At 38.0% G+C, this 21,466-nt stretch overlaps 1 protein-coding gene across 2 annotated transcripts in view; it reads right to left on the reverse strand.

Annotated features, from left to right (window-relative positions):
- OTOGL (otogelin like) overlaps positions 1–21,466 on the reverse strand; it is a 198,944-nt gene that overhangs the window by 42,844 nt on the left and 134,634 nt on the right. For both annotated transcript variants that reach the window (XM_053584139.1, XM_053584138.1), the window contains 9 exons: positions 20,669–20,786; positions 16,621–16,700; positions 16,035–16,103; positions 13,721–13,794; positions 11,141–11,318; positions 10,735–10,877; positions 10,230–10,253; positions 10,043–10,135; positions 8,318–8,507 (listed from right to left, as the gene is read on the reverse strand). In XM_053584139.1, the coding sequence (XP_053440114.1) occupies positions 8,318–8,507; positions 10,043–10,135; positions 10,230–10,253; positions 10,735–10,877; positions 11,141–11,318; positions 13,721–13,794; positions 16,035–16,103; positions 16,621–16,700; positions 20,669–20,786 (969 nt within the window). The remainder of the gene's footprint in view (positions 1–8,317; positions 8,508–10,042; positions 10,136–10,229; positions 10,254–10,734; positions 10,878–11,140; positions 11,319–13,720; positions 13,795–16,034; positions 16,104–16,620; positions 16,701–20,668; positions 20,787–21,466) is intronic.

Consider the following 21,466-nt stretch of genomic DNA (forward strand, 5'->3'; position numbering starts at 1 on the left):
ATTTTTGCATCTATATTCATGAGTGAGATTGGTCTGAAATTCTCCTTTTTGTTTGGATCTTTTCCTGGTTTTGGTATCAGGGTGATGTTTGCTTCATAGAATGTGTTGGGGAAGATTCCTTCTTCCTCAATTTTTTGGAATAATTTCTGCAGTACAGGAATAAGTTCTTCCTTGAAGGTTTGATAGAATTCTGGAGTGAAGCCATCTGGACCAGGACATTTTTTGGTTGGAAGATTTTTTATTGTTTCTTTGATCTCAGTGCTTGAAATTGGTCTGTTCAGGAGCTCTATTTCTTCCTGGCTGAGTCTAGGGAGAGGGTGTGATTCCAAATATTGATCCATTTCTTTCACATTGTCAAATTTCTGGGCATAGAGTTTCTGGTAGTATTCAGAGATGATCTCTTGTATCTCTGTGGGATCAGTTGTTATTTTCCCTTTATCATTTCTGATTGAGGTTACTAGAGATTTTACTTTTCTATTTCTAGTTAGTCTGGCCAGTGGTGTATCTATTTTATTTATTTTTTCAAAAAACCAACTCCTTGTTTCATTAATTTTCTGAATGATTCTTTTGTTTTCAATTTCATTGATCTCTGATTTGATTTTGGATATTTCTTTTCTTCTAGTGAGTTTAGGCTTAGATTGTTGTTCTTTTTCCAATTCCATAAGATCTCTTGTGAGATTGTTGATGCACTCTCTTTCTGTTTTTCGAATGTAGGCATCTAAAGCGATGAATTTTCCTCTCAAAACTGCTTTTGCAGTATCCCACAGGTTTTGGTAGCTTGTGTCTTCATTGTTGTTATGCTCAAGGAAGTTAATGATTTCCTGTTTTATTTCTTCCTGCACCCATCTGTTATTCAACAGAAGATTGTTTAATTTCCATGGCTTAGGGTGGCGTTGAGCATTTTTGTTAGAGTTGAGTTACACCTTTAGTGCCTTATGGTCTGAAAAGATACAAGGTAAAATTTCAATTCTTTTGATTCTGTTGATATTTGTTTTGTGTCCCAGGATATGATCAATTTTGGAGAATGTTCCATGGGATGATGAGAAGAATGTATATTATTTATCTTTGGGGTGGAGTGTTCTATATGCGTCTATCAAGCACAGTTGTTCTAGGGTCTCATTTAAATCACTTATATCCTTGTTTAATTTCTGTTTAGAGGATCTGTCCAGCTCTGTAAGAGGAGTGTTAAGGTCCCCTGTTATGATGGTATTATCAGATATCATATTGCTCAGACTGAGTAAGGTCTGCTTCAAGAATCTGGGAGCATTTAAATTGGGTGCATAAATATTTAGAATTGAAATGTCTTCTTGTTGTATTTTTCCCTTGGCCAATAAAAAGTGACCATCTTTGTCTTTTTTGACTTTAGTTGCTTTGAATCCACATGTATCTGAAAATAAGATTGCAACTCCTCTTTTCTTCTGAATTCCATTTTCCTGAAAAATTGTCTTCCAACCCTTGACTCGGAGCTTTAATTTGTCTTTTGAAGGCAGGTGTGTTTCTTGCAGACAGCAAATGGATGGCTTGTGTTTTTTAATCCAGTCAACCAATCTATGTCTCTTCAGTGGGGAATTCAAGCCATTAACATTAATTGAGATAATTGATAAGTGTGGTAGTATTCTATTCGTCTTATTTTGTGAGAGTCCATTGCTTAGTTTTATCTTTTGCATCAGTGTGGAAGTTAGGGTCTGTCCTTTAATTTCTGAGTTCTTACTTTGCTGCTGATCCATTGTGGTGGTCAGTGTGCAGAACAGGTTGAAGTATTTCCTGTAGAGCTGGTCTTGTTGTGGCGAATTTCCTCAATGTTTGTATATCCGTAAATGATTTGATTTCTCCGTCAATTTTGAAGCTTACCTTAGCAGGGTACCGAATTCTGGGCTGGAAATTGTTCTGTTTAAGTAGATTAAAGGTAGATGACCATTGTCTTCTTGCTTGGAAAGTTTCATTAGAGAAGTCTGCGGTCACTCTGATGGATTTGCCCCTGTAGATCAACTGGCGCTTACTCCTGGCAGCTTGTAGAATCTTTTCTTTTGTCTTGACTTTGGACAGGTTCATCACAATGTGTCTTGGAGAAGCTCAGTTGGAGTTGAGGTGACCTGGGGTCCGATATCCCTCTGAAAGCAGTGTGTCAGAATCTTTGGTGATTTTGGGAAATTTTTTTTATAATATTCTCTAGTATGGCTTCCATTCCTCTGGGGCATTCTTCTTCCCCTTCTGGAATTCCTATAACTCGTATGTTGGAACGCTTCATAAAGTCCCATAATTCTGACAGTGAACGTTCTGCTTTCTCTCTCTTCTTTTCTGCCTCTTTTACTATCTGAGTTATCTCAAGAACTTTGTCTTCTACCTCTGAAATTCTTTCTTCTGCATGGTCTAACCTGTTGCTGATACTTTCCATTGCATCTTTAAGTTCCCTGATTGACTGTTTCATTTCCTTCAGCTCTGCTATATCCTTTTTATATTCTTCATATCGTTCATCTCTTATTTGATTCTGTTTTTAGATTTCCTTTTGGTTAATTTCCACTTTATTGGCAGTTTCCTTCATTGTTTCCATCATTTTTTTCATTGTTTGCAACATGTGTATTCTAAATTCCCTTTCTGTCATTGCTAACATTTCTGTATAGGTGGAATCCTCTGCAGTAGCTACCTCATGGTCCCTTGGCGGGGTTGTTCTGGACTGGTTCTTCATGTTGCCTGGAGTTTTCTGCTGATTCTTCCTCATGAGTGATTTCTTTTATCTGTTTCCTTGCCCTAATTTTCCTTTCACTTCCTCTTGCTCTTTAAGTTCTTGTGCCTGTGGACTAAGGGTTACAGGACCAGAAGGGTGAGAAGGTTGAAGAGCAAAAAGGGATGAAAGAAAGGAGGACCGAGTGATAAGAAAAAAAAAAGAAAAATAGAGAAAGGAGAGGGGGTGGGTAAAAGGAATATTGAAAAAAAGAAGAGAGGCACAGATAGGGGGAGACAGAGCAATATAGGTGTACAGTATGGTACTTTGATACAACCTTAAAAAAAAAAAACACCTTCTGGGAGTGCCCAGTTGGGTGGTTCCCTTGAGGTCAGCAGCTCCTTGCTAACCTGATCAGACACAGTACCCCACCTCCACCAAGTAGAGAGGAAAGACAAAAATGCTACAAATCAAACCAAAACAAGCTAACAGAAAACTTTACGGGATAAAATTGGGTAGAAAACCAAATAATAGTGGTAGAAACCCTAACTAAAATGAAGTTCTAATTATTGAAATAGGCAGCAATGGGAAATTATAATTAAACTAGAAAAATTGAGAAAGAAAAAGGATCTGTATGGAAAAGGTTGAACTTAGAAAACAAAACAACAATCTACAACATCAAAATAAACAAAAAAAAAAACAACCAACCCCAAAAAAAAAAAAACACACACACACACAACCAAAAACAAAGCAGTATGTATATGTTATTGAATATTGTCTGGGCAACACGTGGTCTTCTGGGGTATGAGATGTTAATCACAGTTCTGATACAACTGGAGGCTGCTAGTTTCTCAAACCCCAGCAGGTAGACATCCTAAATCTCTCTTCAGCCCACTTAAAAGGCTCTTTGAACTTGTTCACTTGCTGAGCAGAAGCTTTCCCACAGAAGTGCTTGTCGCTGGAATCACTGCTGCAGTGGCTATCCACTTACCCTGTGTGCCAAAACTGGTCTCCCTCTGCCCCCGAGGGTTAGGGCTGCAAGGCGGCTCAGACCCCGCCCTTAGGCTACTTGGTCGCTGGGTTACCAGCTCTCACCCAGTTCTAGCTCTGTGACCCTGAGGGCGGAGCTTGCCGGGGCAGATCGCTCACAATGGCTGCCTGTGACCCAGAGCCAAACACTATTAGCTCCGTCTGGCTCAGCGGCTCAGACTGGGGCCCTAGACAAAGGCCAAAGTTCTCCACACTCCCACTCAGGCTCTCCCCAAGGCAGTTCAGCTGAGTGCCAAGTCCAAAGACACCAAAACAGTTCACAGGTAAGGCCTTTCTGGTTTGCAGTCTCGCTGCTACTGAACTTACAGTTGCGGGCGGGTTTAGACGGATTGAACACACGCGACCACTTGCTGGTTTTCCACTGTTTTAGTCCTCCTCTTGGGGTCCAGAAGTCTCTCGCTGACTCCCTGTATCCTCTCAGGGATGATGATAGGCAGATCCCACCAGCCAGAGATGCCTGGAGTCCTATCTCCCCAGACTCACGGTGCCCAGATGCAAGGAAGCTGTTACTCGGCTGCCATCTTGCTCCGCCTCAGAACTATTTTTTAAGCCTGGCAAGGTACTCCCCAGAATAGTGGGGGATTGATCCCTAGGCTTCCATTCGCCAGGAAAAACTTCCTGACAACATTACATTTTACCTTTTAGGAAGGACCACTGCCGTGTCACTTAGTACATGACACCATTCCAGGAAAAGGCCTTAGTTGGCATAAAGGTAAGCCTTACTTCCTTGCATTAGCAACTATCGTAGGCAATCCAGGCATAAACCAGCCATCTTATAGCAGTCATCTGGATATATGCATTCATTTAACTTTAGGACAATGCTTGCCAAGCTCAAGACCTGAACTACACATTCTAGGGCACAGTAACTTTTCTGCCTTGGGATGACGTGACTTGTTGATGGCTATGATGCTTTGACTTTCTATACCATATAGGCTCTAGCTTCCTTGAGGAAGACCAGAACTGAAGATAAGCTTAGTCTTCAACCAGAGTAGTGTGGAGGCAAGAGAAGTACTGAGAAATTGGACCAGGATCCTGATCATACTTTACCTGAACCTTATCCTACGCTAAGACACAATTTTTTTTTTAATTTACAAAACTCTAGGCTATAAAATATATGAATTAAAATATTCTTCAAGCCTCAAATCTTAATCTCCAAATAGTTGTATCTGGATGAATAATGGCTCCCACTGCCTCAGATGCCACACTCCTGTAAATACAAGATCTGACAATTAAGCTCATGAACTCATTCTAGAAAAAGTGCTACATACTTCAATACTGAAAGATCACCTTTGAAGCAGTCCCCTTGGGAAGTTACGTACCAATGCCAGTGCCTAGTACACCCTTCAAAACAATTTTGCAACTCCTTTTCCAAAATGGCCATCAGAGCTGTCATCATATTACCATCAATGTCCTGAATGTCATCAGAACAAAGTCATCGGGGGCCAGAATAGCAAGCAGGGAGGGTGCTCCAATACAGCTATTTGTTTATTGGCTAAAAATTCCCCCACAGATGGTGCCAATGTAAGCTGGTGCGTTGCCATGATGCAAGAGCCATGAACTATTGGTGAAAAGTTCAAGTTATTTTTGTTTAACTTAGTCACGCAGCCTTGTCAGAACTTCCAAATAGTAAACTTGGTTCACTGTTTATCTAATTGGTACAAATTCATAATGAACAATCCTGATATCGAAAAGGGTTAGTAACATTGCTTTGACTCTTGATTTGGACTGAAGGAACATTTTTCATCGTGAAGAACTGGCCAACTTCCACTGTGTACTTTGACACTGATTCAGGGTCATATCAGTACATCCATGTTTTATCACATATTAATATGGCCCAAAACATTGTCTTGCCTCTCCAAAAGGTCTTAGCAAATTTCAACTCTCCTTTGCTTTTGTTCATCAATGAGCTCCTTCAGGGCCACTTTTTCATGCCAAGATTTTCAGTTAAGATTTTTCTGTTTCTTTATCAATGTTCATTTGGTCTACTATGCTTTTCAGAGTCAGCTGACACCTTTGACACATAATTTGACAAAATTTTGCAATGTTTTTTTCAGTTCTGTTCATTAGTAGCCTCCCTTTCTTCTCTTTGTCAGTGACAGTTTCTCCCCCCACAGAAAAACGTTTAATCCATTTGTACACTGCCATTTTCTTCATGGCATTATCCCCATAAACTTGAACTAACAATTCCCTGTCTTCTCTTCCAATCTTCCCAATTTAACAAGAAATTTAAGGTTTGTTTATTGCTTTAATTCAAACTCCAACATTCTGGCAACAGCACAAAAAAAAACACAACAATAATGAATGCCATTTAGTGCTACATGCTTCAATACTGGGGAAGTATTCAACACTGCCACACATCAACATGAACATAACTAACTGTGAGACACTGATATACCACGTTGTTTGTACAGTGCTGCCAATGTAAGAACATGGTGGTGAGTTGCAAATATAATTGGACTGAACTCAATTGAAAAAAGTTTTAAAACTAAAGGTAAGTGAACTATACTGTAAATTAGCTACTTTTTATAAGTATAAACTCCTTTGAAGAAAGATAATTGTTATGAAAAATATGTTTTCATAAAAACTCTAGCCACATTTCGCAAATACCCCTGTAAGATGCACCAAACTTGGTAAATGTAGAATGTAAATGTCTTGGCACAGTAACTGAGATAATGCCAGGAAGGCTATGTTAACCATTGTGATGAAAATGTGTCAAATGGTCTATGAATCGAGTGTATGATACCCCATGATCATATCAATGTACACAGCTAAGATTTAATAAAAAAAAAAAAAACTCTAGCCACCTCTCCTGTAGGCTTCATAGTGATGTATAGAATAAGATATCAGTATAGTCCTCCCTCTAGTATCTGTGATCAGTTTGGGTCAAAATTTAGTTGACTACAAATGTATCAGATAGTATGCAGCCAGTGATCCCAGCAATAGCCAGATTTCTCTTTAACGTATCACCCTTATCCCACTGATGAGGTCATGGAATTTAAGGGGTGACCTTGGTTAGTAAGAAAGTGATCCTTGATCACTTAGATAAGTGCTTAGATAAGAATCAAGTAGGCAGAGTGGCTATCTACATAAAGATAAGAACTTGTAGCAAAAGAGAGGGGAAAAAAACATGAAATCAAACAGGAAATTGCTGACAAGTAATAAATCATAGAAGAATAAGTGCAATCCCAAAGTTTCTAAGTCAAGAGTCAATAATAACTATTAATTTATTAAGTATACTCAATAACACCTACATGGCATTTCCATATGATAAACATATCATATTTCCATGTGATAAACTTAAGTTATCACAAAAGTTTGTGCTATGTCTATCATACTCTAAACAGGCAAGAAAATTTTTAAACCATTTGAGAAAACTTTCCACTGAATGTTTACATTTTTAAAGAAGAAATTTAGGTATTTCATGTAATTTATTGAAGGCAATGAGTTAATCTTATTCAAGCATAAGCGTCACACACAAAAGATAATCCGTAAACTTTTTACTCAATTTAATGAGGTTAAAATTAGTATTTTTTTCTAAACTAACATTTCCTGATTGTGCATATTGAGTGATATTGAGGGTTTTTTCTAACTTTCACATGTAATCCTAACACCAGTCTTAAAAGTTGATATTAAATATCCTCAGTTTGAAGATGAGAAAACTAACGTTTTCTTTTTCTTTTTTTTTTTTGAAACGGAGTCTCACTATGTCACCCTCCATAGAGTGCCATAGAGTCATAGCTCACAGCAACCTCAAACTCTTGGGCTTAAGCAATTCTCTTGCCTCAGCCTCCCAAGTAGCTGGAACTATAGGTGCACACCACAATGCCTGGCTATTTTTGTTTTCATTGCAGTTGTCATTGTTGTTTAGCTGTCCTGGGCTGAGTTCGAACTCTCCAGCCTCGGTGTATGTGGCCGGCGCCCTACCCACTGAGCTACAAACACCACCCAACTAATGTTTTCTTGAGAGCAGAGAACTATGAAGGGTATAGCTCATGTTCAACTTTCCAGCAGATACCAGAAATTGTATTCTTTTTATTTTGTTAAGTACCTACAAATATTCCTAGCTTGTTTCCTTTGATTTAAAACTCTTTATATTAAACCTACCTGAAAAGGTATATCTGAGTTGCAACTTCATAAGAAAATTGAGACAAATACTCAAAACAACTTACCTGATTTCAAGCTTTTTAAAAAATGAGGAGAGAGCAAAGATTGTTAAGCCTTTAAATTGTCTGTGTCTCATTTTTGTCACTTACAACCTGAAATAACACTAGTATCTACTTGTTAGGCCTTGTTAGAATTAAGTGATTTAAAATATGAGAAATTATGCCTGATACTTCATTAATGTTTACTAAAGTGGAGCAAGTAGAAATAGTATCCTAGTATTAGTGGTAAGCATACATTTCCATAAAATAACCCAAATTGAACTGTTATTTCCTGCTTCTTAACCTATTTATTGAAAGTCATTGCTTCCTTCAGTATTTACATGGGAAGTGAAAATTAATATCACATCTAAAATCTAGAAAGTGGGCAAGAAGTGCAAAATGGTTCAGTGCAAACACAGGAAAAAACTCTAGAAGAAATCAATATTTAAAAAGCAGTGCTCACCACAAAGTCCTTCTGTATAGGATGACAAGTTAAACTGGGAACTAAAATGAATATCTAAGATTCCTGTAAGATGAGCCCATTTTATGATTAGTCCAGCTGGAGTTGTAATCACATACATTGAACCAGAGTCTTCTATAGACAGTTCCTGATTTGAAAAGGGCAAAGGCACAACAATAGAATCCACTTCCACCTAAAATAACATAAATACACCTGTTAGGAAAACATGTATTTAAATATACACTCACTAAAACTAGGAAAATACAAAAGACACCATTTTATTAAATTTTTTATGATTATTATTATTATTAAATCACCATTCTGATTTAATAGAAATTATATTTTTAATTTAAAAAAATTAATTTCTCTGCTACTTCTGTCGCAACTTCCCTCTAAGCTCTTTTATTGTCCTTTTCCTGTGTCTTGCTATACTCAATATTTCTAGCATGTATTGTTGTTAATACCCAGGTGGGCAGTCCAAGGATTATACTCTGAAGAACAGTCCTTTAAAGAATGGCTATGACATGGAATCACAAGCTATAACTAGCAATAAATTTCCCAAAGTTACATTTCACCAACCATTTAATTTCTCATCTTTATATCTTGCTTGTGCTGTTTTCCTAGGGCTGAAAGAGTCTCCATTTCCTCTTTCCTCTTTCTATTCATTCCTTAAGATTTACCTTAAGTGTCACCTTCTCCAAAAAGACCTATTTGAAATGCCTATCAATTGCATTAAGTGAGCCTTCTCTGTATTTCTATGATTTCTTGGTCATAATTCTATCACTGTACTGCCCTCACATTTATGCTAACCAGACACAACCACAAGTTACTTAAAATCAAGACTATATTGTTTTATTGAATTTAGGCAAGAGAATCGCGTAAGCCCAAGAGTTAGAGGTTGCTGTGAGCCGTGTGACGCCACGGCACTCTACCAAGGGCGGTACAGTGAGACTCTGTCTCTACAAAATATATATATATATATATATATATATATTTACTTGTTAACTAAATACAGTACATGACCAGTGAATAACAAGTGATGAGTTCCTCTGAGGCCAAAAGTAAGCCCTCCCACCCCAGTTCTCAAAACAATGGCAGAGACCAGGTTGAAATTTATTTCCCACCTACTTCCTGCAAGTATATCAACCTCATTGAAATCAAAGGTATATACAAATTCTATCATCCAAAGAAGTACCCAATCATATATTTTAAGTTTTGATTAATTAAAACACTTAAAAAGTTTATTATAATTGAGGCTTATTTTAATATTATTTTCAGACTAGAATCTGTGGACCAAAAAATTAATGGTGTTAACACTTCAAAACCGGTCCTTCTGTTGTTCTTTCACTAGTGTTCATTCTGGTATTCTTGGCTAGTACCTTTTTCAACAGTCTGATACATTTTCTTTACGTAATTTTCACTTTGTCTGATTTGAAACATAGACATTAACTGTGGCACAAAGAAGGGTGGCCACTTACACATGCCGGAGGGTGTCAGCAGGTTTAACATCTTCTCTTATGGTTAACATCATAGGGGAGAAATATTTACCACAGTCGGCACATTGTTAAGGGAAAAGTATAATATTAAGAAGCACATTTTTAGAAAATAATTAGATACAACAATGAAGCTCCACAGATATGCTCAATTTACCCTGTTCTGGGAAATAATTGTGTTTCTTATTTTCATCTACTTTTTTAACATCTAATAAATTTAACTTTGCGTTCTTACCTTTCTGGCTAACCGACGGACAAGTACTTTATGTGTAGATGTTGTCACATTTAATTTCTTAAAACAAAGTCCAGAGATCCTTCCTGAGGAAGCCTTAATTTGAAAAAAAAAATTAAGATGTTATGGAGTTAAACATAAGAGTAGTGATAAACAGAATAAACTTACTAAACACTTTGCAAATACTCACCAGCTTTTTAAATGAGTTTCCATTCTGAAAAAAAAAAAAAGAATAGAGAAACACTTTTAAAATAAATGTATTACTTGTCTTTTAAAAATATTATTTGGATTAATATTATATGCCTCTAAACATATTCATATGAAGTTTTTTTGGTTTAAGCACCAGAAGATTAATCTCAGTGAGTTCTTGAGCTCCTTTCTACTCTGAGAATCCCTGTTGCAATATGCATCAGCTACAGATTTATTACAGATTTATTTAGAAATAACTAATTGTGATGGATGTGTTACTTAGTTCAATGTAAACATTTCACATTGTATATCAAAGCAGTACACTGAACCCCATAAATGCATCAGTGTACAAAGTTATAATTTAATAAAAAATAATAATAATAAAATGAATAAATAAAAATAAATTATTTTAATAATAAAATAAATATTTTTTAAAATAATAATAAAAATAAATAAATAAATTATTAGTATAAATAAATAACTACAAAAAATGGATTATGACCTACCTGATTTGTGGAACATTTGTCAATATGAGCAACTATAATTTCCCCAGGAGTTCTTACTAATATGTAAGAAGCCATACTATACAAGGCTGCATTGTTTCCATCAAATGTAATAATGCTCAGTTCTGACAATATGGAACACCGGCCTAAAAAAAAATTATTGGAGACCAGATTTAGTCTATTAACTATTTGTATTTTTAGTAAAAATAAATAAATAAATAAAAATCTTAAATTAGCATTTTTGTTTGATACGAAGCAACTCCAAAAGTTACACCCTAAGAACTAAAATTGTAAATCAAAGCAAAGAACGTCAAAACAATAACTTTGACTTGATGAGGTCATAACTTCAAAAAAATAACCAACTCCCCTGATTAAAAAAGTGACCACTACTTAGGAAGTGCAAACGTACAAGGACATTCCCACTCCGGACAGCAGATATCTGTGTTCACTTGAACTGGCCTTCCTCGGAAGCCACAGTCAGGCATTTCCAAGTCCTTTGGGCAATTAAGAGACCAGTTGTACAACTTCCATTCCATATTAAGGCATATATATTGGCTACAATTGTAAACAGGATCAAACTGTTGAGGCTGTTAACAAAAAGAAGAAAATTAGTGGGCTTTTCCATTCTCAGCTAGTTAAACATTCATGTTGCTATAGTGTATATTGCTTATATACAAAACATCTTGAAAGATAGAGAATTAACATTTCACTACTTTTTGTTGATGTATACTCTGTACTTGGTGTGTACTTAATTTAACCTTTACCTTAAAATTGATTTTATATTAGAATTAGCCTTATACTTAGACATCTGAACAAAACAAAGTCTTCTAAATTCTCCAGATTAGCACTTTGCAACGAGACTTACACAGTAGCAGTTGACTTTTCATATTATGTTGTACATTGCTGGTATATGAACATAAATTCTGTTAATGTCAGCTTAAAATTACAACTTATTATTGCCCAGATATTTCACTAAATATTAAAAAAATACATCAGTTTGACATCAACCCAGGTTATGAATGAGTTCTTCATTCATAGGGTTTGTTCCTAAGTTGAATTTATATGTAGGTTGAAACAGATACATTTACCTATTACCTCTCTTGATAAGTGTTGCTTGTTTGTGACTCAGGGACTGCCAGTATTATTACAAATTAATTTTATATATGGCTCAAAACTTCCAGACAAACCAAGAAGAAGTAGATAAATCTTAGACTTTTCAAAATGCATAAATCACATATTTTTCTTTCCTTGGATTCCAGATCATCTATTTTCACCAATTTCATTGGTTGATATTTTCTGCACATTTGTTATCTTCTTTCAACCCGTTAAAGTGGTGGACCCCTCCTCATTTCTCTGTCTACACTCACTCCTTTGTGATCTCATCTAGTCTCATAACTTTAAATACCATTTATCCACTGAGAATCTCCAAAATTTCCTCTTAGCTTGACCTCTGTCCTATACTCTATAAATGTCCAGCAGATCTTTATAGCCACAGACTTTTGACATCCATGAGCCACTCAGACTTTACGTGGCAAAACTGAACTCATGATTACAGCTACCCCAAAACTTCACTTCCCACAATTTCTCCCTGTTGGCTAACACCGACCCTTCAGTTGTGCAAGGCAAAAATCTTAGAATTGTTAATGCTTCTCATTCACTCACATCTCACATCTAATCCTTCAACAAATTCTGTGTGCTCTACCTTCAAAGTACATCCTGGATTTAGGTGTTTCTCACCATCTCCACTGCTATTACCTGGGACACACCCTCATCTGTTGCCTTATTATTCTGTGTTGCCTAAATTCTTACAATAGCTTCCTAACCGGTTCTATTGCTTCTTTACACCTTCCATGCAAAATAGCAGGCAAAATAATCCTGAAGCAAATCACTCACACACACACACAGGCACACAAGTACACACATGCACTCACACACACACATATACACACGCACATACACATAGTCTTTTAGAATAAAGAACACAGTCTTTGTAATGATCTACAAAACCTTCCATAATCTATTTCCTACTCTTTTATTTCTACCTTAATTAATGGTCTCCTCGTTATCTTTTGTTCTTCTAACAGGAACATTCTTGCCCCGGAGCCTTTGCACTTGCTGGTGCCTCTGCATGAAACATTATTACCCTTATTTTATGGCTTTCTCTGCATTGTTTACTCTCTCCGGGTCTTCAGATTGTTTTATTCTAAAGCCACCTTATCAATGAATATTTTCTGACCACCTTATTGAAAATACTTTTTTTCTCTCCTGAGCAGCACCTCCTAACATCTTATGTAACCTAGGGGTTTACTTTGTTTATTGGCAACCTCAGAAACACCAATAGAATGAAAACTCCAGAAAAGCAGAGATTGGTTTTCCTGTTTTAATGTTTCTTCCATGATACCTGAACAGTGCCAGCTCAGAAATGTTGCTAAGTAAGTATCGGTTGAGTAAATAATTAATGAGAATGCATGGCGTACTTGAAGTAAGTACGCCATGCTCACGTTTCCATGGAGAAAACTACTGACTCTAAGGGCCAAAGACTCATCTTTTTTCCTTACTAGGGTGCCTTTATCACCTTGCAAAGTGCCTGACATATAGTAACTGCTTCATGAATAGTTTATCAAAGCTTGATTTACATAGGGCAGCGCCTGTGGCTCAAAGGGATAGAGCGCCAGTCCCATATGCTGGAGGTAGTGGGTTCAAACCCAGCCCTAGCCAAGAAAAAAAAAAAAAGCTTGATTTACAGAGAAGTCCACACTAGGTAACTCTTAGTTAGGAAATCACACCTAAGATCTTATTTCAGTTTTATTTGTTTTTCTTAGTGTGACTAGAGGTTAATTAATGAGAGTTAAGAAAACACGCGTGATGCAGTGTAGTACATATTTTTTTATTATCCTTAGCAAAGATAGACTACAGAGGATGGCAAAAGAAGTTTGAGTAGATGATATACAGAAATTACAAATAACAAGAAGAGGCTGCCCCCTCATACCTCACATTCCAAACCTGTGGTTGGTGTCAGCATGTCAAACACAGTGATCTCTGATGGAGTGATCATCTCTGGACCTGTTGAAATGAAGATGCAATCCCCATTACTAGCATGGTGAGCTACCACCTATGGAATTCACATGTGACAGAAACCGTGCTAAGAAATTTGATATACTGGTTCCCCCTCAGAATCCTTTGAAAGAAATAATAAAACTCCTGTTGTTTTATAGATAAGGAAACTAAGTAAGACCAGCAAGTGGCAGAGGCAGAATCCAAAGTCAAGAAGGCTGATTCCAGAGCTCTGGCTTTTAATCACCATTCTATAAACACCTTCAGTGTCTTCATGGCATCAACACAATTGTCCGAGCAGGCAAAGATACCAATGGTATCACTAAAGATTGCTCAGGAGTTACAAATTTTGTTGTATTTTTAAATAACTAGTGAGGTTGACTCCTTTACCTTGGTGAATGCCTGGAATGTGTCCCTTGTAAGCAGAGTAGCTAATGCTACGAATCTCCCGAGAACCTCAGCTGGAGGGTATGGTGCAGGAGAGACCCATGGAAAAGCAAGAGGTGATGGGTAAACACGGTTGTAAGGCACTTTCTAAAGGTTTTTGTCAGTACCGTAGAGCTTTCTAAAATATTCTGTCTGATGAACTATAGAGAAGATAAGATGAAGAGCTGACATTGTCACTAGCTGTAATTTCATCCTCTGTTGCTGATAGTGTTAAAAAATGTCTATAGTGGTTTTCTGTTGCTGCTCTACAAAAAGTTGCCACAAATTTTGTGGCTAAAAACAACATTAATTTATTATCTTGCTGTTCTGGAGTTCAATGTAGCCATTCCACAATGTACACACAGTTCAAAGCAATATGCTGTTCACAGTAAATGTATATATTTATTATTTGCCTATTTAAATAATTAATTAATTTTTTTTTTTCAGTTTTGGCCAGGGCTGGGCTTGAACCCACCACCTCCAGCATATGGGGCCAGCGCCCTACTCCTTTGAGCCACAGGTGCCGCCCTTAACTAATTTTTTTTAAAAGTCCTAAAATTAAGATATCAAGGCTCTGAGGGAAAATCTGATTTTTGTGTCTTCTAGCTTCTCTGGAGTACCCAAACTGGCCTCCTGGGCCCTTTCCTCATCTTCAAAACCCCAGCAACGATGCCAACATTTCACAGCACAAGATGCCTCTTCCCTACAAGAATGATAACACCTCTCTCATAGGGCTCGCATAAAAATTAAAGGTATGCCAAAAACTTAGTGCAATGCTTAGCACATAAGTATTCGATAAATACTAGCTAATAAGATAAATAGTGGTATAAGTAATAGTTGCAATGAGGCTATTACTGGCTTAAAAATTACCAAATTTCATTCCACAGACCCCTTGTGACTGCCCCTGATAATCTTTTCCTTACCATCTCTTGGTGCAATTCCAATTCTCTCACACTCACACTGCACATTTAAGACGTGCTGACCTGCTTGAAGTCCCTTCCTGTGACATGACTCTCACTTCCAGATATTGGCACATGTTGGCCCTTCTAGTAGAACATGCTTCCTCCTTCTCCAGGCCCATCCCACTCTGACCTCCCACTACCCTTCTGAAATCACACTTCCAAAACAAGTATAATGCCTTTCCTGCAGGCTGCTTGCACTTAGCCCTGCAATCATGTTACAATGGCCTCCTGACTATCTGCTGCTGACAGGAGCTCTACTTTTTACCTTGCTCCCCCACTGAGGGCCAGAACAGTGCCTGACACAGACAATGTTCTATCAAAGCTTTCAAATAAGTTGAAAGAATAAATATCTGAAATTCATTTCAGCAAGGTTCACACTTTTCTAACTTCTAATCCCTGGAGAAATAACACACTGAGTTTGTCAGGCCTCCCTGAGAGGACTGATTACATCCTTCACAGCAGCAAGTCTCAAAGTGAAGGAGGGGCGGGAGAATGGGAGCCCAGGAGCTTCCAGAGCCTGGGACAAGTCAAAACGGAGGCGCTAAAGGAACCTGGGCGTACAGCTGCACCTCATTAGAACCCAGTCAGTCATTGAAGGTTAAAGCAGGGTGTAGACGACCTGACTTCTAGATTTAGGTTTTAGCTTTCAGATGTGAGGAAGCTCCTAGTAATCCACCTAAAGAGGTAGACGCATATAAAAGCTAGAGAATGTGGCATACTGAGTCAGCAAGAGCCAGTTGACGGAGCAAAGTGACTTCTGGGTTTCCTAGTTAATAAGGCAGTACTAACAATAGCAGGCTGTCATCAGTGTGCCAAGATTTGATTTAGTGGTGATGTTAGAGTCTAACATGGTAACAATACCTGTAAACATGGGTACAGATGGCTTCACTGGTGGCATTAATTCTGGTTTTGGGGGAATCAGAGGTATGCCTACAAAGAAACACAGATTTCCTTTCTTAATCTGCATGTGCTTAAAGTGAGACTCATATAATTCATACGGAGGACTTTGCTTCAAGGAAAACATTTAGGGAAAGAAAACAGGAAGAATGTAGAGGGAAGATTTATGTGATTTAGAATTAAGACAAAAAAACAACTATGGCAGGGATATTGAAAAGGAATCTCAAGAGAGTTTATTATCTGTCTAAAGCAGGGGTCCTCAAACTGCGGCCCACGGGCCACATGAGGCGGCGTGATTGTAGTTGTTCTCGTTTTGTTTTTTTTACTTCAAAATAAGATGTGTGCAGTGTGCATAGGAATTTGTTCATAGTTTTTTTTTTTAATTAAAGTCCGGCCCTCCAACGGTCTGAGGAACAGTGAATTGGCCCCCTGTTTAAAAAGTTTGAGGACACCTGGTCTAAAGCTTCTGTTTGCAACCACTTGCCACACAGAAGGAAAAAAACGCAAGTGTTTCAATTTTCAGAGTAAATTAATCAAAGTTCCCACTTACAGTCTTCTGGATAAACACATTTGAGGGTGACTTCATCAAGGATCATCGTTGTAGGGCAGTGGGGCAAACATCCTTCAACCCTTTACATGAAAACAGAAAAAGGAAAAGAAATTAAAATACAAAAAAAGAAAAAGAAACTGCACTTAACATATACAACAGAGACACATTCCTCCTAAAATTCTTCTATCCCCTTGTCAAGCGCTAAAGAGTACCCCATCTGCTACCACTGCAAACTACTTCATTTCATAAAATCATAAGCTAGTGCATGATAAGGGAATATCATTATGAACAAGGCAGATAGAATTTGAAAGCAGAACATTCAAACTCTACACTATGGGGTGCACACCAAGTCCACGTTCTACAAATCAGTGGAAATGCAGAAGTATGTTTATTGAGGTTTGAATCTATATTTGTTGCACTATCACTGCCCACTCCTATAGTCTCTTTGTGTCCAGGCTGATTGCCATGCTCTTGGACTATCCTTGCCATGAGGATGTTTATAGAACAAAGCCAACATCTTCAGTGGCCCTCCCTGCCTATTATTAAATCCTGAACTCATTGAAAAGATATTAGAGACCTCAAGGTAGAAGAATCGTGGTGTGACATAGTTACAGCTCTTGATAATGGGGAGAGAGAAAAGCAGAGACTACAGTTCTCAAGAGTACTGAGGCCTATGCCCAACTTTGTGGCAGTGCCTGGGAGGAGATGGTTGTGTACAAGGCTGAGGAGACCTGGTTTCATGCCCCGGGATGTCTGGCCTTGGTAAGAATCCTCAGTCCTTGTAAAGCACAGACATCAAGAGAGGGTCTCAAATCTCGAGAAGCCGTGTTACAGGCCAAAGACAGGAGGGACCATCAGAATACTTCTCTTCTAAAGGAATGATGACAAAATAAGAACTAAGATTACATTTTCCTCTTGTCAGATGGGGACTCAGAATCCAATTTACTCTAATTCAAAGGAAATAAACATAATCTTTGGGTATAATCATGTCTAATTACTACATTGTAATTCATACATACTACAGAGAATTAATGCAAATAGTGTATAAAAAGCTTATTTATCTGCCTCTGTGATACCCTAGTAGTTGTTAACAATATTTAAAAATGTATCCAACTGCTTCATCTATAAAGAATAGAACTTGAAAATAGAATTAGAGGGCCGTGCCTGTGGCTCAAGGAGTAAGGCGCCGGTCCCATATGCCAGAGGTGGCGGGTTCAAACCTAGCCCCAGCCAAAAAAAAAATGAAAAAAAAAAAAGAAAATAGAATTAGAATTTGTACTAAAAATGTCCAGAACCTCTTTTCCTTTAGAGTGGAAACAAACTAACTTGACCCTAGAGGTGAGTGTTGCCACCAGAGGGCGCTTGTTCATAGAGGCAAGTCCAGGCATCACCTTTAACAAGCCCCATTAATGTAGGCATTAATGTACACAGCTATGATTTAATTAAAAAAAAAGAAAAGCTAATTTCTCTCCTAACTTATGAGGTTTGATGAGACACATTTGGCCATATCTTCACAAATGATATTTTCCACATAAACAGGTTAGCTTATATACCAAGTGTTTATTTCATAAGATGAATTTGAATAATAAAACTTTAACCAGTATATGATATTCCTATTCTACTCTAAACTTTATGAAGTGAGAGAAAAACAACTAAAGTCACTAGATCACTAAGAGACGAGGGCTAGTCAGCCATCATCAAATTAAGTCAACCTTTTTTTATGCAATGCAATTATTTTACAGTTTTTTATGCAAGTCAAAAGCACAGCTATCCTCTTATTTGAAAAAAACTGCTAACTCTTTCTTTTAAAATACCATCCTTGTCACACATAGCATGTTTCTCTTTGTTTTTCCGTATAGCTGGTAATCTACTCAGCTTCTAACTGATAAATACAATGCTGAGATGCAGAACTGTTCTTATAATAGGTATATTGTGTAACAGGAATAACTGTATTTGCACGTGAGCTCCACAGTAGGCTACTTGGCATCTTTTCTCATTTTCACTAGATATTTTTATTTTTAACACTTGCTATGTGCCAGAAAGCACAATCACTTATAACAAGGGTGGTGGTTCTGTTGAGACGTGGGGGAGGGGCGCAGAAGCATGTTAAAGCCTCATCCGAGTACCGGAGTCTCCCTTTCAGGGCTGTAAGAACCAGGAGCAATAATTAGGCACCTTGGCCCAAAGGAAGTAAACCAGAGGCAGAAATGAAGGAAGACGAGAGAAACAGCCTGGTGGGGGCGAGGTTTCCTCCTGAATCTCTTCTCTGCATCCCAAGCACACCCCAAGAGAAATGTGGGGGCAGCTACCAACCCATAAACTGGAAGGGTTGAAGATCTGGTTTCAAACACCTCAAAGGCTGGTTACACCATGAGAAGTAAGAAACCAGCCAGAGGCCCCTCAGAATCCAGCCCCTCTGTGCCCGATTTCTTCCTTTTTCCTTCCTTCCCAATGTCCTCCCCACTGCTTACCCACTCTATGGGGCCTCTGTGGGGGCTTTTCCCCTGATGACCACCAAGAAATAGATTTGCAAACACAAGAAGATGATTCTCTTTTTAAAATTACCCCCTATGATGGATCCATTTCTTGGTTCTCCTTTATAGCAAACTCTTTTTTAAAGAAAGAGAAAAATGGTTTCTACTCTATCTCCATTTTGCCTCTTCCTAGTCCCCAGGTTACTAAATCCAAAGAATAATTTCCTGTCTCAATTTAAAATCCTCAAGACCAAATTCCTGACGTTTCCTCCAAGCTGCTCCTCCTAACATCTTCCTACCTCAGTAGATGGCAACTCCATCCTTCATTAAACCAAATTATTTGAAATTGCTGTATTTGGCCAGGTTGCACTACAAAAATGGCAACTTCATATGGTTTCACATTTCATAATTTCTGAGGCCAAAACTTAGGCCCTTAACTCCTCTTTCTCTCATAACTGATAGGAAATCTGCTCACTTCTCATAACCTCCAGAGACACCAGCCTCATCAACCCCCCTTTATCTCTTGTATGACTAAACCATCTTGCTCTGTCCTTCCCCTTCCCAACAGTCCATTCTCAATACAGCAGCCCAAGTAAACTTTTTAAAATAGAAACCTGATCACATCCCTCCTCCGCCTAAAATACACCTGGGCTGCCCATCTTGCTCAGGGTAAAAGGCCCAATCCTTACAACAGCCTGCAAGGACTTATATGATTTGCCCACCACTATGATTTTCTGTCGCATCTGCTAATTTTCTCGATTTTGTGTATTTTGCTCCAACTAATGGCCTTCTTACTTATCTTCAAACACACCAAACACATTTCCACACCAGGCCCTCGGTGCTGTTCTTACACTGGAAGATTATTCCCAGATATCCCCTTGGCAGGTCCCTAACTCCCTTTGGATGTCTGACCAGACGTCAGGTGCTCCTCCCTGACCACCGAGGTTAATGCACACACACACACACACACACACACACACACTCTGTCGTCTCACCTTCCTTTATCACATATCACTGCCTAAATATTGCATTACCTGTTTATGTTCATATTTGTCTATTTTCTGCTCAACCCAACAATATGTAAGCCCCATTAGGGCAGCTGCTTGCTCATTTTGTTCTGTACTGAGTCCCTTGCAGCAAGAAGAATTCCAGCCACACAATAGACCCTCAATAACTATTTTTTGATCCAAATAAAATATATTAATGAGTGAATATATTGAAAACACAAATTGTTCTTTTTTTTTTTTTTAGACAGAGTCTCAAGCTGTCGCCCTGGGTACAGTGCTGTGGCATCAGCTCACAGCAACCTCCACCCTTGGGCTCAGGCAATCCTCTCGCCTCAGTTTTTTCTATTTTTAGTAGACATAGGGTCTTGCTTTTTGCTCAGGATGGTCTCAAACTTATGAGCTCAAGCAATCTACCCACCTCAGCCTCCCAGAGTGCTGGGATTACAAGCTGAGCCACTATGCCCAGCCACAAGTTGTTCTTGAGAATGGCTGGTTTGAAACCCCCTCCAAAAAGTTTACTGAAAACACAATCTGTAAATGCCGATTTATTGGTAAACAATTACTTACGGTGGAAGAAATCTACAGGCTAGGGCTTCGGGGTCACTGCACGTTTTAAAACAGGGGGTGGCACAAGGTTCATACTTCCATTCACACATCCTCCTGTAAGGCACAGCTGCCTGGAGTTCTGGGGGGAAGAAAAAGTTCAGATTGTGTTCATTTTTAATTCACAGCTTGAAAAACTAGCAGTTGATGGCATGAACCCTCCTAGGGTTTGACCCCTTTTTGACCATAATGCTGTGAAAAGACAGACCTGAAGAAAAAGGCATTGTGATCAGTTGGTGGTCACATTTTATGCTTAGGTTAAATCTCTACACTAAGTCTATTTTCCGATGACTTTTTTTAAAGTTGGAGAAGTTAAAAGAAACTTCAAAATCCCTGCTTCTTCCTTTTTCTGTGTTAGGGGGTTTTTACTAATCTTCACATCATAATAATACCAAACACTGTTTGAAATTTTACTTTTTGCAAAGTAATTTTTGTCCATTATTCTATTTTATTCTGCCCATTAGTCTATTTTATCCTGCAACAACCCTGTTGAGTAGGGATTATTTTTTAATTTATAAATAAATAAATTAAGGCTTGCAGCCGCCAAATGTCTTACCAAATTCAAACAATTAGGAAAACAGCAAGACTAAACACATTTCTTGTCCTCAAATCTGGAGAGGACCTGCCATCATTATTCTACTCACAAACCTTAGCACATTGCCTTGTACCTGATAAATATTTCTGAATACAAAAAGAGAAATGGATAGATTTGAATAATAGATGCTCATTCTTGAAGATTTTTCTCCTGCAAACTCTGCTTAC

This window comes from Nycticebus coucang, chromosome 3, assembly GCF_027406575.1.
Source record: "Nycticebus coucang isolate mNycCou1 chromosome 3, mNycCou1.pri, whole genome shotgun sequence".
Classification (NCBI taxonomy): Eukaryota; Metazoa; Chordata; class Mammalia; order Primates; family Lorisidae; genus Nycticebus; species Nycticebus coucang.